This window comes from Meriones unguiculatus, chromosome 6 (assembly GCF_030254825.1).
Source record: "Meriones unguiculatus strain TT.TT164.6M chromosome 6, Bangor_MerUng_6.1, whole genome shotgun sequence".
In the NCBI taxonomy this organism is placed as follows: Eukaryota; Metazoa; Chordata; class Mammalia; order Rodentia; family Muridae; genus Meriones; species Meriones unguiculatus.
In genome coordinates, this window is record NC_083354.1 from 932,589 (window position 1) to 949,895 (window position 17,307).

A 17,307-nucleotide genomic window follows, 5' to 3' on the forward strand; every position below is an offset into this window, starting at 1 on the left:
CTCCGTTGATGGACATCTGGGTTGTTTCCAGGTTCTGGCTATTACAAATAAAGCTGCTATAAACATGGTTGAGCAAGTATCCCTTTTGTGTACTTGAACAAACTTTGGGTATATACCTAGCAGTGGTATAGCTGGGTCTTGAGGAAGCACTATTCCTAATTAAAAAACACTTTCTTTAGATTACTGGGTATCACTGCAAACACTGAAGACATTAGGTGGGGAAAGTGTTTTACTTATGATTGGGTAATAAAAATAAAAACTGGCTAGGAATGGTGACACATACCTGCCGGAAGCCAAAACTATTTACTGAAGCCAAAGTCAAATAGTAAGCCAAGGCTATTTAGTGGAGACAAAGCTATTTACTGAAGCCAAAGCCAAATAGTGAGCAAAGGTCATTTAGTGGAGACCTAAAGCTATTTAGTGAAAGAGTTACCTAGGACCCTAAATCATGGGTGATAGATTTGTGAGGACATCCGTCTGTTAGTTGTAGAGCATCCGTGAGATATCTTAAGAAAACATCCTCACAGTATCTTCAGGTGCAATATTTAAGCTGTGAAAGCACTCTTCCTATGTCCTGCAGCAGTAATTTAACCTTCCCTCTTTAATTGCCTTCTCCCTATATAAGTTGGGTAAACATTTCTAATAAATGAGGCTTTGATCAGACAAACAGACTTAGCCTTCATTCCTTGCGTCTCTTGTTCTCTACCTCATTCCTTCCACCCCTCTCTTTAGGAACCCCTTGAAGTCCCTCGGGTTGGGACACATACCTTTAATCCTAGACTTGGGAAAAGGAGAAAAGCAGATATGTGAGTTCAAGGTTAGCATGGTCAACATTCAAAGTTTCAAGGTCAGGTTGGTCTGCATAGCAAGATCCAGGGCAGAAAGAGCTACATAATAAAGAGACCCTGGCTCAAAATAACAACAAAAATGCTTAAATAAATATTTTATATACGTTAGTAAAAAAACAAGCATGGTATAATTCTATGTTTCATACTCAAAATGATATGAGTTGGCAATGGTATGAATGTGAAATTCCTTTCAAAGGTTGGCGTGCTGACGTGCTGAGTACAACTTGGCCCATGGTGCAGTAATGCTGAAAGGTGAGTGAATCTCTACTAACTATATTGTGATGAGGGGAGGACATAGTGACTGGATCAAGGGGAAATGCCACAAAAGAGATTGTGATAATCTCATAGTTAGTCCCATCAGTTTGTATTGTTTTTAGTGCAATGCCAAAGCACATTTGTTGTCTCTCTGTACTTAGCTTGATCCCTTTGTGACTCTCCAATATATTATAAAACAACCAAGTACATCTACAGTAGATGCTAAAATGATGAAACTACCTGCTCTTGCATTTTTAACCTAAAAGGCTGTCATCAAAATAAATTTAATTTCTTGATAAAAGTTCTAAACATCAAGTGTTTTATTACAGCAACTGAAAATGGCAGAGCACATTAATTTCTCACAGCATTTATCATATTTGCTGCATCACCATTAAGGGATCCAATTTTGAGAAATTTCTAACATCAAACACCTATTCATTAATCCAGGTACTAGGGGGAGGGGGGAACTGGTCACTGCTTCAATAGCAATGTATCAGATCCCTGGAGCTGACTACTACCCAGGAGCTGACACTCAGCAGCTACCAACATCCAGTTAGGTAAACAAGAATGTCTCCAAGCTTAGTCAAATATACCAGCACAGACTGTATCACTACTCAGGCTTCATGTCTGGTGAAGACTCAAATATTTGTTGTTAAAGTTATGTTTAACATTACCTGTGTCCATATGCATAATACATGAATTGGTACATCTCTGTTTATTACAATTTTATATAAAACTGGAATTACTATGAAAATATCTGATGGGCCTGGAGAGATGGTTCAATGGTTAAGAGCATTGTCTGCTCTTCCAAAGGACCGGGTTCAATTCCCAGCACCCACATGGTAGCTCACAACTATCTGTACCACCAATTCCAAGGAATCTGATACATTATTTAAAAAAAAAATTTAACAATTATCTACTTTTTTCTGCAATGAGCTATACCTGCATGATAAAATGCATTCACAAAAAAGATTCATTGTGGGTTTTTCCACACTTGATTCTTCTAGAATTAACCTGGAAATGGAAAATGAAAAGGCAGGCTTCTCTTCTGTATGAAGGTACTGTATGGAGTATAAAAGGCTACTTAACATCTCTCAGAAAGATTCCCTATATTCATAAAGTGACTTGCCAATAATGAACTGTTAGCAATACAATGAGGAGAGATCACAGTTGAGAAGACTAAACATTACAGACATTTATTTCTCACTAATGTACCAGACATATAAAAGAGAAATAAAGGAGAAAGATGTTTTCTTCAAACAAATCTTAAATCCCAGAAAATATCTCTCACCAACTTTTGCAAAGATATCCTTGGGGTAACATGCACCTCACTCTGACATGACACAGAAACTGGAAAAAACTGCCTGCTATTCTTCAGATTGCCAAGTCTAAAAGCACTAGGGTTCATGACCTAAGAGTAGCTCACTTAACTTGTGATGGCAACAAGTGGAGGCTGATTTCTAACCATGTTCTTCCACACTGTAAGACTTCCCTTAGACTGTGCTGTCTGATCGCTGCTGAGGTGTGATAGGTAGTTAATAGGTTTTCAACATTAGAAGCTTTCTTTTCTCAAGTGAGTTCTCTGATGCATGCTGGGGGAAACTGCTAGCAGAACGTTGCCACAACGACCCCATTCACAGAGATTCTCCTCACAGGATGATCTCATATTTAACAAGGTGTGACTTCCAGGCAGTTTTCTAATGATTATATTTCTTAAAGAGGTTTTTCTCATGTCGACTTTCTCATGAATATTAAGGCATGAATGAGGTCAAAATGATCTCCAACATTAATTATATTCACAATTTGTTTCTAAATTATGTTATAGAAGTATTTTCCACATTCATGGCATTGATATTCTCTTCAATATGAGTTATCTCAGCTATATCAAAGAAAACACATGGTTACAACTCTTATATTCTTGAGATTCATGTTTCTCCTACATAAATACTTAGATGCACACTGAATTTTGACCTCTAGTAAAACATTTTTCCACATGTATTACATTTATAAAAATTCTCTCCTGTGTGAGTTTCCTTACAACTGCTTAAGTGCAAGTTCTGGTGAAACTTCCTTCACATTCATTCAATAATTCCTAAACTTTCTCAACCCGGGTGTGTTCTCTCCTGTAAACTGAGATTTGTTTTATAGAAAGAACACCTATACTACTCACTCTTAAATGGATTCTTGGAGTACATGGTTTATTCTGAGGCCTAAATGTCAGGCAAATGTCTTTCTGTACCCATCATCATCATAGCTCCCCATGACTGTGAGTTTTTTGATGCCGACTTAGGTTTGATTTCTGGGAAAAGGTTTTTCTACATACATTACACTCATAGGGTTTCTCCCCAGAATGAATCAACTCATGTACAATAAGGGATGATTTATAGCCAAACATTTTCCCACACTGAATGCATTCATAGGGCTTTTCACCAGTGTGAATTCTATGATGCTTACTGAGGACTAACTTCCACTGAAAGGTTTTCCCACATTTATTGCATTCATAGGGCTTCTCGCCTGTATGAATTATCTGATGCTTGTTGAGATATGACTTGTTTTGAAATGCTTTTCCACACTCTTTACATTCATATGGTTTTTCACCTGTGTGAACTTTCTGATGAGTTTTGAGGTATGACTTATTTTGAAAGGCTTTTCCACACTCTTTACATTCATGTAATTTCTCACTGTTGTGGATCTTCTGATGCCTCCTGAGGTCTGACTTTTGGTAAAAGGCTTTTCCACACTCATTGCATGCATAGGGCTTCTCACCAGTGTGTGTTCTATGATGCATGTTGAAGTATGACCTGTTATGGAAAGTTTTTCCACATTTTTCACATTCATATGGTTTATCACTCTTGTGAGTTCCCTGATGCATTTTGAGGTATGACTTCTTCAGAAAGGCTCTTCCGCATTCTTTACATTCGTACGGTTTCTCACCAGTGTGAGTTCTCTGGTGCATTTTGAGGTACCACTTATGTTGGAAGGCTTTACCGCACTCACAACATTCAAAGGGTTTCTCCCCAGTATGAGTCCTCTCATGTACAATGAGGGCTGACTTTTGCCTGAAGGTTTTATCACATTCACTGCATCTATAGGGCTTTTCTCCTGTGTGAATCCTCTGATGAATAGTAAGGGAAGATTTAGTGCTAAAGTGTTTCTCACACTGAATGCACACATGAGCTTTTTTCTGGTTATGTGTCCTCTGATTAACTCTAAGGTCTAATTTGCTAGTAAATGTTTTCTTTCTTTCAAGGCATGTACAAGATTTGCTCCCTGAGAATGTTGTTTGGTGTTTAGTGGGGTTACACTTTTTACTGAACGTTGCCTTCCCTACCTTAGTCATGACATTTGACTTAACAGAAACTTGTTCATATTCATTATGCTTACAGGAAGTCAGTCCCATTTGAAGTCTCTTAGATGGAGTAATTTTTTTCAATAGTTTTGCCTCCTTTGCATCTTTCCCTTCTCCACTATATTCAAAATTCTGCTGTCCAGTTTGAATCTTGGAATGTTGACCTAACTGCTCAGGACATCTGAGGGATTTCCCTACTACATAAGAGTCATTATATTGCTCTACAGTACATGTTTCATGAGGCTCCGAAGGAAGACATGTATTTTGATATCCATTCACCTCCTCAGGCTTCACTTCTGAACAGTTTCTGTGATTTACAACAAAATTTGAAATGTTCATGGAGCATAAATACAATGTGTTTTCTAATCCACCTTTTTTTTCACTTGCCCTATCATGACTATTGGCACTAACTTGCCACAAATGTCTCTGTTGAGTCTTCCGGTTGGTGTCAACTTTGCCGTCCACATTGCAGAAGCCTGAAACGACAAAAAAAAAAAAAAAAAAATCCTATGAATTATTCTTAAGAGTTTCTAATGGAATTCTCATGTTTATGTAAAGAAAACTTTCTATCCTGCGAGCACATATTGTCATTAAAATAATATTAAGTTTCAGTTTATAAACTTTAGTTTATTTAATTTATTCTTTTGATTTAACATACTAAAATACACTGACAAGTTTTCCTAATGTTAAAGTGTTTTTCCTCAATTCATTTTATTTTTGTGAAGAAATATTTTGTTAAAATAGAAAATATCATTAAGAGCACTGGCTGCTCTTCCAGAGGTCCTAAGTTCAATTTCCAGCAACCACATGAGATCTGGTGCCCTCTTCTGGCTTGCAGATGTACATTCAGACAGAACATTGTATACATAATAAATAAATAAATCTTTTAAAAAAAAGTTTAAAAAAGAAAAGAAAATATCTATCAATTGGTAGGCATAGTTTTCCACTCAGAGAATGGTTACATTTTTTACAAGGTTCTATTCACATATACATTTTAATATATAACAATGATGACCTTCATTGTTCTCTTAATCCTGGTCTAAAAGAGGCAATGATTTCCAGAACATCCTCTTGGCAGATTATGAGCCAAATCCAATAGGTGCCTTCTTTTTTTTTTTTTTTTTTAATTTTATGTTTGAAGGTGTTGATCTCTTAGAATTGGTTGGTACAGACAATTGTGAGCTGCCATGTGGATGCTGGGAATTGAACCCGGGTCCTTTTGAAGAGCAGACAGAACTCTTAACCACTGAGCTATCTCTCTAGCCCAGTAGGTTCCTTCTTAACCTGAAGCTTCCCTTATGGCCTTAAGTTAGCATCTTTGTTTAGAATTATACAAATGAAATGATGACAGACTGTGAATTTTTCAAACATGAATTTCTTCCTTTCCACTTACACACAAAACAGATTCCATGAACAATTCCACATTTGGCTAAGGCTAAGGATCTGGCTTGCTTCCATGTATGTGGACCTATCTGCACTGCCCCCGTGGCACGCCTGGGTTGGCTACCCAGAGGCTATTTAAGCTGTGGGCTGGCTTTCCCCGGGGTCCGAGGATTGTTCAATGTTCCTGAATAAACTGCATTGAAAAAAAAAAAAAAACAGATTCCAGTATTTGAAAACAAATACTGGAACAGTATTTGAAGTCTTAACTAATAACAAATCCTGCTCGTCACTGAACAAGAATAAGTATATGAAAAAAACAAAAAACAAAAAAACCTCCCATCTACCCCTCTAGAGAAATATGTATGCTGCACATCATTCTGAAATGCTAGGCTACTTGTGAAATCAAGAGCCTGACATTAGCCTCTGAAATGGTGATACATGTACCAATGTCTGATAATCCATCGCTTCTCAAGGATATTATCATGTTTACGGAGACTTCTCTTAGTTTCATAAATAGTGGAGTCTTCTGCCATTTCTCATTAGCTTTGTTGCTTTTGAATTCGAGGAGGAAAATTAAAGAAGGAAGTGTTACATTCAAACTATAGTCCCCACTCAAAAAACCACAAACAGACAAAAAGCTTGAGTTCTTCAACATGAAAACTTGTTTCACTTCTACTTGGGAGCAACAAATTCTAGATTCTTTCTCAAGTAGGAATACCCCTTCCTATTTTGAGTCCTCCTTTCTTAGATCATGGATCACAAGCCTAAGTTCTAGATCTGTTTCTATATGTTCTCACCAACAACCTAAGTAAAATACTGTATAACTTTAAATACCATCTGCCACTCATTGGACTCTGGTTCAACATTACATATAAGTGGTTGTGACTCCTTAGTGTAAATAAACTTATTTGTCTTTTATCAAAATGTTAATTCCATGAAGTAAGGACATTATTCTTACATTTTTGTTTATGTAGAAATATACAATAACCAGCATTTGAAATCTGCCTCATTAGAATGTACTAAAACAAAAACAAACAAATGAAAAATATCTGAGAACAAAATCCCCAAGAGACTGGAGTTTAAGAGGCAATTGAAATTATGGAAGAAAGAAGTACCAGAGAAAAACATCAAATTACAGAAGTCAGAGGTTAGTCTTGGAGGGGAATCTAAGAAATCTTGTATTAATTTGAAAGGTAGGAACACATTCAAGAAATTTCTCCTTGCAGACTATGTAACAAAAATGTTTGAGCCCTCAGATATGGAACATGGGGATAAACTGGTGAAATGGCCAACATTTGCTAGGTGAAGTCTCCTCACTAATGGGTACCGGCTAACCTGAAAGACTCTGGTTTGCAGGGTCTTCTGCTGTCCATGGCTCTGCTCCCTGTTCCAATTTGAAGATCAACTCAGGTTTAGGGATGTATTGCCCTGTTAAAAGGAAATAATATAGAACTTGGAAAAATTCTGCTAGTCAGGTTCTTCGAAGAAAGATAAACCAGGTTTTAGGATCTGTGCAACAAAAGTGTAAATGCGGACCTTTCACAAGAGAGCAGTGAACAATCACATACTCCATGGCTTAGAACCTTACCCCTAAACAGCCTTAACCCTCACAGTGCTCCTAGGTTCACTGCAGGCAAACTGCTTGCTGCTGAGACTCACTCACCCAGAGACAGCAGGCTGCTGTAGGTCTCCAGCATGACATTCCTGTACAGAGTCCTCTGTGCGGCATCGAGATTCTGCCACTCCTCCCAGGTGAAGTTCACAGTGACATCCTCAAATGACACCAAATCCTGTAACAGCACATTTCTCCTCAATTTATTCTAGGCTTATAAAAAGGAGCCTGAAGACCCAGCTGCTCTTAAGGAGTGGAAGTCCTTAATATTTCACATTATAATATGCCTTGTCTAAAGTGGAGAAAAAGAACCATCAAAGACCCATCCTGATGTCATTGATTTGTTAATGTACCATTTGATGACCTTACAGATTAAAGCCTTCAGGTAACCAGGTCTCAATCAAATAGCCATGTAAGGGAAACACAAACGTACCCAGGCCTTGCTCTGCCTCCTAGGGGTTGGAGGCAGCCTGACCACTGTCACATTGCATGGGTCATGTAACAAAAATCTCCACTCCCTTACCCAAAGAAAGAATGGCTTGTCATTAAGTCATATATGCCCCACTCTCCTACCTCAGTTATGTAGCACAGGTCAGAGGTTAACCAAACCTGCTTCCTACAAGACCTCCCCTTCCCTCAGAAACCTTTGAAAGAATAACCTTTGCTTCACTTGGCATGGCTGAAACTCTATTTCAAAACTCTGCCTCAATCACACCAACAGCCACACACCACAATAATGGTCCTATACACAGCATCATACAAGCGTGAATGAACCTGTATTTTGAGAACAGGAAAACATGAAATTAAAGGAACTGATGGTGGAGAGAAGGATTCTGTATTTACATATGTAGACTGTTTTCAACATTAAGTTTTATATACCTGTTGGTGTTCCTCACAAATTAAAACCATGAGCTGCGCACAGTAGCTCATCCCTATAATCCCAGAGGCAAGTGAATCTCTGTGAGTTTGAGGCCAGCCTGGTCTTATAAAGTGAGTCCAGGACAAGCAAGGCTATACAGAGAAACCCTGTTTTGAAAACAAATAAATCATCATCATTGTCATCATCAACATAGCATGTACTCTGACATTCTAATATTTCCTTGCCGCATACAAATACCTGCTTGTAAGACCTACTTATTCCAAAATAATAGTACAACACAAGGAAGTTGTATCAGAACAGGTAAAGTAAACTGAACAGATCTGGATTTCAATAGCCATCCCACAGAAAAACTAGAAAGGCTTGTGGGATAGTCAGAAGGAAGACAAGACAGTGAGATATGGCAGTGTTTCCAGATATAGAAGGGGGGAAAAACACACAACAAACAAACTAACTAACAAGAAACCTGATAAATGCTTGTGAAATTCATATTCCACAGGTAGAGGCTCTCCAAAAAGGCTGAAGTTAAAGAACTTACTACTAGATAAAGCATGGATTGAAAACTCTGAGTAAGGATATCTGGCATAATGGCTCAGCACTTGAAGGTGCTTACCACCAAGCTTGACACACTAATTCTATCCCTGGACCAAAATCCTCTGATTTGTGTGTGTGTGTGTGTGTGTGTGTGTGTGTGTGTGTGTGTGTGTGTTTGAACATAAACACATAAAAATGTAAAAAATAATATTTTGAACTGATATTTTTTAAATGAATAAAATAAAAAATTGTACAACACAGGGCTGCAGAGATGGCTCAGAGGTTAAAAGCACTGGCTATTCTTCCAAAGATCTTGAGTTTAATTCCCAACAACCACATGGTGGCTCACCACCATCTATAATGAGGTTTGATGCCCTCTTCTGGTGGGCAGGCATATAGGCAAAGCAGAATGCCGTACAAATAATAAATAAACAAATATTTTGTTGTTTGTTTGTTTTTTTTTAAGAGGGAGCTGGAGAGATGGTTCAATGTTTAAGAGCACTAGCTGCACTTCCAAAAGACCCAAGTTCAGTTCCCAGCTACCACAGGGCAGTTTACAAATGTCTATAACACTAGTGCCAGAGATCTGACACACTATTACACAGGCAAAATGCACATGAAATAAAAATAAACATTTTTTAATTGTAGAACACAGCATAAATTGCTACTAGAAGGAAACTTAAGAGTGGAAAGATACAACTAGTTAATAAAGGATGCTAAAATTTCAAGTATCAGTTGGGAAAATAAATAAGCAGGTAGGATTTGCTGAGATGGAAATATAATGTCTTCACTGCAAGGATTCAACCTAATGTTTTAGTGAAACAATACATGATCCAAAAGATGTTCTCCTTTCTGAGAAAAGTAGGATTCACCTAGTTAAAAATCAAGGAAACAAGGCTGCTAATGTGGGTGGCTTCTGTGTAACAGATTTTTGTGAATTCTAAGTATGTATTTTTTAAATAATTTAACTTTGACATAATTTCCTATACTAAAAAAACCACAATCACAGAAAGCAAGAAAGGAAGGAGAGAAGAAATGGGGACAGTTCAGGGTATGGTCAGTAACAGGGGAATGCTTAATACTCATGAGACTCGTGGCTCTAGCACCAACACACATACATTAAATATAAAAAAAGGCCTTTGAGTATTCAGCTGACATAAGTGAAAAAAGATGATTAATTGCAAATTGAAGCATTTGCTAGAGAAAGAGCACATCAACTGAGACACTTGTAAGAGCCAGAAAGCAGAATGAAGATTTGTGAAGCACAGACATGGACTAGGCTTTTAGCAAAGAACTTGCATAGGTACCTAATGGGAATAAGATACCCAAATCAGTGCACACAGGGTGGCCCCCACATCCCACCACCCTTCCTTTCTATCACGAGCTCACCATGTATGTATTTGCCAAGCTCTTCACTATGCACTGGATGTCTATGCAATGATAGGTTAACAGGCACTAAGAACCAACTTAATCATGATTTCATCCAGTTCCGTAAATGGAAAGCCTGATGATGGAAATCACAATGGCCAAAGATATTTCAAATCAGGGAGAAATATTAATAATTTGTGGCAATAAAGAAAACTATGATTTATTAAATGCTGCTCTAATTAATACTAATAGGAGTTGAAAGTCTAATTCTCTCTGTAAATTCAGCCAGGTCTGTAGCTGGAGGGATGGCTCAAGGGTAAAGAGTACTGGATGCTCTTTCAGAGGACCTAGATTCAATTCCCAGTACCCACATGGCTGTTCACAACTGTCTGTGACTCCAGTTCTAGGGTATCTGACACCCTCACACACACACATGCAGGCAAAACACCAATACACATAAAATAAATTATTCAAAAAAATTGGGCAAGTCTTACTGATGGTCAGACTATGACTACAAATAAAATAATATAGAACAAAGTGAGGAATAAACAACTTACCACATATTCACTCATGATGCTTGTATGTTGCTTGTTTTGGGTTTTGCCCTTGGAAACACACAGATGGTACCAGAGATAGACTTGAGAGAAGAACAGTGTAGAGTCATGAGAGTGAAAGGATATTCATGGTCATGGCGTGGCTGTAAAGTCTCCACTCAAAACACTATGCAGTCAGCTGAAAAAGAAGGGAAAAATGTAAGAAAACATCCCTTTCTGGGGGCTAGAGAGTTGGCTCAATGGTTAAGAGCACTGGCTGCTCTTCCAGAGGACCTGGGTTCAAGTCCCAGCAACCATATGGCAGCTCACAACTGTCTGTAACTCCAGTTACAGAGGATCTGGCACCCTCACACAGACATATATGCAGGCAAAACATCAATGCACATAAAAATAAATCAATCTTTTTTTCAAAGAAAAGAAAATAGTCCCATCTACAAGAAAGAACAACAAAGACGGCATTGACAATGGGCCCATAATACATTTACAACCATTATTCTTGGCTCAGGTAAAATATGCATACATCTGCACTAAAAATAAATTTTTAAAAAAAGCTTAATAATTGAAAACAGAGTCATTATATTGGGGGTTGGTAAGCCCTCTAGAATTAATAAATATCCAACACTACCCTACCATTAAAACAAAAATGCACCCGTTACATAGAATATTCTATTAATCCAACCAAAGAGCTCCATATGAGCCCTTCCTCTACACTACTTTTTTTATACAGCTCATTTTCACAGGAAATAATGCAGATTGAAAGGTTTATGATTGGTTTGTTTGTTTGTGGAGATGGAAAGATGCCTCAGAATTAATAAGAGCACTAGCTGTTCTTCCAAAGATCCTGAGTTCAGTTCCCAGCAACCACATGGTGGCTTATAACCATCTACAGTGAGATCCGCTATCCTCTTCTAGTGTGCAGGCACACATGCAGGCAGAAATACTACATAAAAAATAAATACATCTTTTTAAAAAGTGGTGTTTTGTTTTGTTTTGTTTTGTTTGTCCATGCCTATAAAGAAAAAAAATTTAGGTAATGCACATTTCATATAGGACCTTACAGTAGTGTTTCCAAAAGGGGCATTTCCATGTATCCACACCTTCATTTAGTTCCTATGAATGATATGGGTTTTGCCATTTGACTCATCTGACCAAGAGGAACTCAGCAAATGTGAAGACAGCCTAAGTTTGAAGAGTATTACTTGACTGGCATCTACCTATTGGACACAGCTATATTGTGTCCACGAACCGTGGTGGCAGCTTGATGAAAACAGAGCCTTGAAACGACTCAGCAAGAACCACTGCATATGGAGACTGGAAGTAACCAGCCTCAAAGCACTGATGACATCAGCTCCTTTTGTCACTGAAGGCAGGAAAATACAGTAATCTCACAGCTGAGACCAGTGCAGATATTGACCTACAGGAATATGGGGGAAAAATTATTCTTTAAAGCAGTATTTTTGTTGATTTGTTGTACAGAAAGGCTGGGGTTTTGGGTTTTTTTTTTTTTCTTTCTTTGTGTGTGTGTGTGTGTGTGTGTGTGTGTGTGTGTTTTGAGACAGGGTTTCTTTGTGTAGCCTTGGCTGTCCTGGAGCTCACTCTGTAGACTAGGTTGGCTTCAAACTGAGAGACCCACTGCCCCTGCCTCCTGAGTGCTGGAATTAAAGGTATGTGCCACCACTGACCAGCAAGACTATACATTTAATGATTTAGAATTCAATTATTTTAACATATTAGAGAATGGAAAAGGGTCTCCAAGCATGACAAATACAGCAAGAAGTACTCTGTAGCTAGTTGCCTAAGGTTTGAAAACCACAGTTTTCAAAGCGGGTGTCTAACTTTTAAACAGAGAAGCTGTTACTTTCATGTGAGTGTGGCATTCTGTATGATTTGCATGTTTGGGTTTAGTTTTAGATAGCACAAGTTTGATGCGATCTAATTTCTTCATTTTACAACACTGAGACTTACTCCTACTATTTTCATTCTCATGAATTTTGTTTAGCAGAATGCTAGCATTCAGTAAAATACTTCCATTTTTTTAACCTTTGAGGTTCTGCAATGTGCAGTATGTATTGACAATAACAAGCGTAAGAAGCTTAGCTTTCCAAGCTGCTTGGAAAGTGAAAACTAGGCACCAACTATGTGCTAAAGCATTTGCAGATCACACTCAGACACTGGGTTTCAACACACACACACACACACACACACACAAAAAAAAAAAAAAACCTAATCTGAAGACATTACATGGTAACTAGACGTATTAGAAAAACACAAATACTGATTTTTCTTAACTGTACAAAATGAGTAACATTAGCTAAAACAAGTATGTTCCTGGCACCTACATGCCACCCTTGGCAATTTTTTTCATCTTTCTAATGAAGCTAAGAATGTGTGAACCCAAATCCACTACCAAGACAGAGAGACTGTTTCCATATGAAAATTCTGTTAATAATGTTGATCTAAAAAAGCTCACACTGGGGCTAGAGAGCTACTCATCAGTTAAGTTTACTGGCTACTCTTCCGGAGGACCAGGGTTCAATCCCCAGAACCTGGCAGCTCACAACAGACTACAGCCCCAGTTCCAGGGGTTCTCATGCTCTATTCTGACCTCTTCAAGCACCACACATGCATGTGGTGAACACATACATGCAGACAATATATTCACACATACAGAATTAATTATGTTTAGCTAATTAATTAATTAAAAAGGAGCTCACACTGGAAAGAGCAAGGGAAGAGGAAGAAAAAAGTAAATTAACTGATCACTGATTCAGTCAGGTGTGAGAAGGCATCCCACTACATAGCTAACAACTTCTAGAAATATTTCCCAGGTCCTTGCCTATCTTTTTCAAGTTAGCTGGTAGAAGAGAGATAACTTCACCCTCCTAAAGATCAAGCCCCTGACTACCAACCATGTGTTGACAGCTTCTGAAGAAAGTAGCAGATTTGCCCAAAAACTGATCTAACCAACGAGATCAATAGTTGCTTAGGCCTTGCAAAACTAAGAGTTTCACCTTTACTCTGCCTCTGCTCAAATGCCCTAGTTGTAGAGGGAAGGCAACTTATAATAGATCTTTCCTGCAGTGGAGGAGTCCCCAATAGAGAATTTTCACAGGACTGCCAGGAACCAGAGGCTGGATAGCCCAGAGATCTAGGATAGAACAAAATACAACTAAAAAAAAAAAAAAAAAAAAAAAAAAAAGTAAATGAAATGATTCCTAATAATATTCTGTTATGCTCCTAGATAGGAGTCTAGCATAATTGTCATCAGAGAGGCTCCATGAAGCAACTGATGGAAACAGACATAGAGACTTACAGCTGAACATTAGGTAGAGCTTAGTGAATCCTGCAGAAGTGGGGGAGAAAGAATTGTAGGAGCCAGAGGGGTCAAGGACGCTACAAGAAAACCCACAGAATCAACTAACCTGGACATATAGGAGCTCACAGAGACTGACCTGACAATCAGGGAGCCTGCATGGGACTGATCTATACCCTCTGCATTATTTTATGGCTGTATAGCATGGTTTTCTTATGGGGGACTCCCAACAGTAAGAGTTGGGGCTGTCTCTTGACACTTGTGCCTGCTTTGGGAACACTGGGTTGCCTTTTCTAGCCTTAATATGAGGGGAGGTGACTAGTCTTACTGAAACTTGATGTGCCATTTTTGGTTGATATCCCTGGGAGACCCCACCCTTTTCTGAAGGACAACAGGAGTGGATTGGGGGGAGGGGGGTCACTGGGAGAAGAGGAAGGGGAAACCACAGTCAGCATGGAATCTATGAGAACAAATTAAAACAAAAGAGTATATCCCCTGTCTCCGACCTCACCTACAGCTCACTGGCCTATGAGGCAGGCGGTCCTCTAGTTGCTGCCCAAATTGTTGCTCTATTGCAGTATACTCGATAAACTATAATTCCTACACTCTGGTCTAAAGGACAAATTCATTCATTCACAGCCCAGCAATCCTTTCCTGTACTGGCCACCGACATAGGAGACTGCACACCAAGGTAATGGGGAAGGAACCCAGTAGTCCAGACAAGCCACTGTACTGTTCTTAAACATTAGCAAGGGATGATATCCATGCAACTTTCAGTTATGCAATCTCTGCCAAGAAGATGTGGACAGACCTGGTAAATCAAAGCACAGCTTTAGTCAAAGCTAAAGCTGGCCCTGCAGTTCTGTAGAATTAGGTTGCAGCATCCTAAGGCTTGGACCAGGTGTAAATTCCCTGCCAGGACCCAGTACTTCCTAGTTAGTCTCTGATTAATGATCTTCCTCCACACTAGTGGGATGGAATTCCTACTGATGGAATGCCCACCCTGATACTTTGTTCCTAAGAAAATGTTCCTATTTCAATACTAGAATCTTCTGAGATAACTTCTCATCTCTGGTAACTAGATAGTTGCAAAAAAAAAAAAAAAAAAAAAAACGAAATAAAACTTTCTAAGACAGTGGTTTTCAACCTTCCTAGCACTTGAACCCCTTAATACAGTTCCTCATGTTGTGGTGACCCCCAACCATAAAATTACTACTTCATAACTGTAATTTGCTACTGTTTTGAATCATAATGTAAAGACATGATATGCAGGATATCTGATATGCAACCCCTGGAAAAGGGTCACTCAACCGTAAAGGGTTCTCAAACCACTGTCTAAGAGCTCAAATTTGGAATGACAAGCTGGTCATTTGAAAAGCTGGCTATACAGTTCATACGAAGCTCAAAACTGTCACTTCATAAAGAGACAGGAAATTTGACGAATACAATTGCCAATACGCGACAGGGTCTACAGTCAGTACAAGAGAATTTCTCTAGGAATTTCGGGCCAGTTCATTAGGATAACAAACCCCTTCTTTCAGGCTCCAGCACTGTGGTGTCAGTTTACAACTTTCCCAGGATCGCGATTTGGGATTTCTGGGCCAGATATTTCCCAGTTCTGTAGTCCATTCTCATATTAACGGTCTTTCTCTACCCCAACCCCCCCCTCCAAAAAAATAAAATAAAAAAATAAAACGGATGCCAAGCGGTAACAGGATTCTTCACTAGCAAGGGCTGGACCGGAGGCCTCCCGACCCTGACAATCTACAGACACGCACCGCCCTCACCCCCAAGTCGCCATCTTGGGCTCTCACCTCCTTGGTAGAGCTTCTGTAACGGCCCTTTGGACAGTCGCAATCACAAATCCAAACACTCCTAGTCTTCGGACACAGACACTTGCAGTCTTTGGACACAGCAACCATGAAAGCCCTGTCCAGGCCGTCTGTTCCGATCTCGCAGTCTGCTCCCAGACCAGCTCCGGTCCGCGCTCAAACTGCGTCCCAGTCCCTCCGCCAAGATCCTCCAATGCTTCTGCTTCCACCAAGCGAGGGGGTTCGGGTCCCTCTTCCGAGGATTGCGAGGCCACTCTCCTCTTTTTTCCTTCGCACCCGCCTCCAGGAACCCCGCACCAAACTCGCAACCGTAGCGAAGGCGTCAGCACAAAGCTAGGACGTAACTTTGCAAGCCTTAGTTCCCAAGAGAGTGCTGGACAGAGGCGCGGACAAGCCAACTGCTGGAGCTGTTTACCTGATCCTGTATGGGAGGGCCTTGTACTTGAGGGACTACATTACCCGTGATCCTCTGGGCAACTATGGCACGAATTAAAGGACATTTTCCCAACAGGTCCACAATCGAATTATCAGGAATAGAAAACTTCATGGTTCAGAACAGGTTCTGAGCTCGTAACAGCGACGTGAAATTCCTTCAGCTTCCTCTCATGCGAATCCCAGATGTCCCAAAGTAGTACAGAACCTGAGAAGGAAATTCCAGTGTGTTCATTCTTGAACCAGAAGCAAGTATGTGGGAGATATGGAGTCACAGAAAATTGGTGTGATACCTGTTGTGCGGTATTCACCATTTAAGACAATAGAAAGTCTTATTAGCCAGCCCTCAACTACTGTGGGTGTTCAGGATCCCAATGAAGCCCAAGCCTTTCTCAGGGTCAGCTTTTGAGCACAAAAATCATGTCCTGGGTTGACATACTTCAGTTAACAAGAACAGTTAGTCAGAAGCAGAACTATAGAAGCCAAAAAACAAGGTCTGTACATTTAGAGACTTTCTCACAACTATAGACTTTAATGATTAGGTCTTAGGTTTAGCTTTGGCATGCGGTGCTGTCTACCTGCTGAGTTTTACAGCCTGAATGGTACTTCCATCATGGAGTTAGTTGTGCTAATGTCTCAGTACCTACTAAGGTCTGGGGCCCTGTTACAATACCTGTTGGGGTCCAGAGAAAGCCACAAAAACCACTCAGACACTGATTTCAGTTAGATACAGATGGTTTATTGAATGCAACACCACAATACTTACCATAGTCAGGGACTCAGAAGTCAAACAATGACCCCAACATTCTTTAGAGACAGCTTATAAAGGCAAAAAACCTAAGTAGGTCATAGGGCAGGTAACAGGGACAGTGGGAAAAGGTAGTCACCTCTGACCCAAGTTTTTTTTTTTTTTTTTGATCAGACAAAGCAGTTCTAGCTGACCTTTACTT

At 39.4% G+C, this 17,307-nt stretch overlaps 1 protein-coding gene across 1 annotated transcript; it reads right to left on the bottom strand.

Moving 5' to 3' along the window:
* Window positions 1-2,283: 2,283 nt before the first annotated feature.
* Window positions 2,284-16,378, bottom strand: LOC110558753 (zinc finger protein 717-like). Its single transcript, XM_021653847.2, has 5 exons — window positions 15,908-16,378; window positions 10,784-10,958; window positions 7,499-7,625; window positions 7,171-7,263; window positions 2,284-4,928 (listed from the first exon to the last, which is right to left on the bottom strand). The coding sequence occupies exons 2-5, from the start codon at window positions 10,796-10,798 to the stop codon at window positions 3,352-3,354; spliced, it is 1,812 nt and encodes a 603-aa protein (XP_021509522.1). The 5' UTR covers window positions 10,799-10,958; window positions 15,908-16,378; the 3' UTR covers window positions 2,284-3,351.
* Window positions 16,379-17,307: the final 929 nt, after the last annotated feature.

Bases quoted from the DNA above. Each gene is read 5' to 3' on its own strand.
- LOC110558753 (XM_021653847.2), bottom strand. The intron at 7,264-7,498 runs GTGAGTGAGTCT...TCCTTTTAACAG, and splicing joins CAGCAGCCTGCTGTCTCTGG to GGCAATACATCCCTAAACCT. The intron at 4,929-7,170 runs GTTAGCCGGTAC...TTGTCGTTTCAG, and splicing joins TGCAAACCAGAGTCTTTCAG to GCTTCTGCAATGTGGACGGC.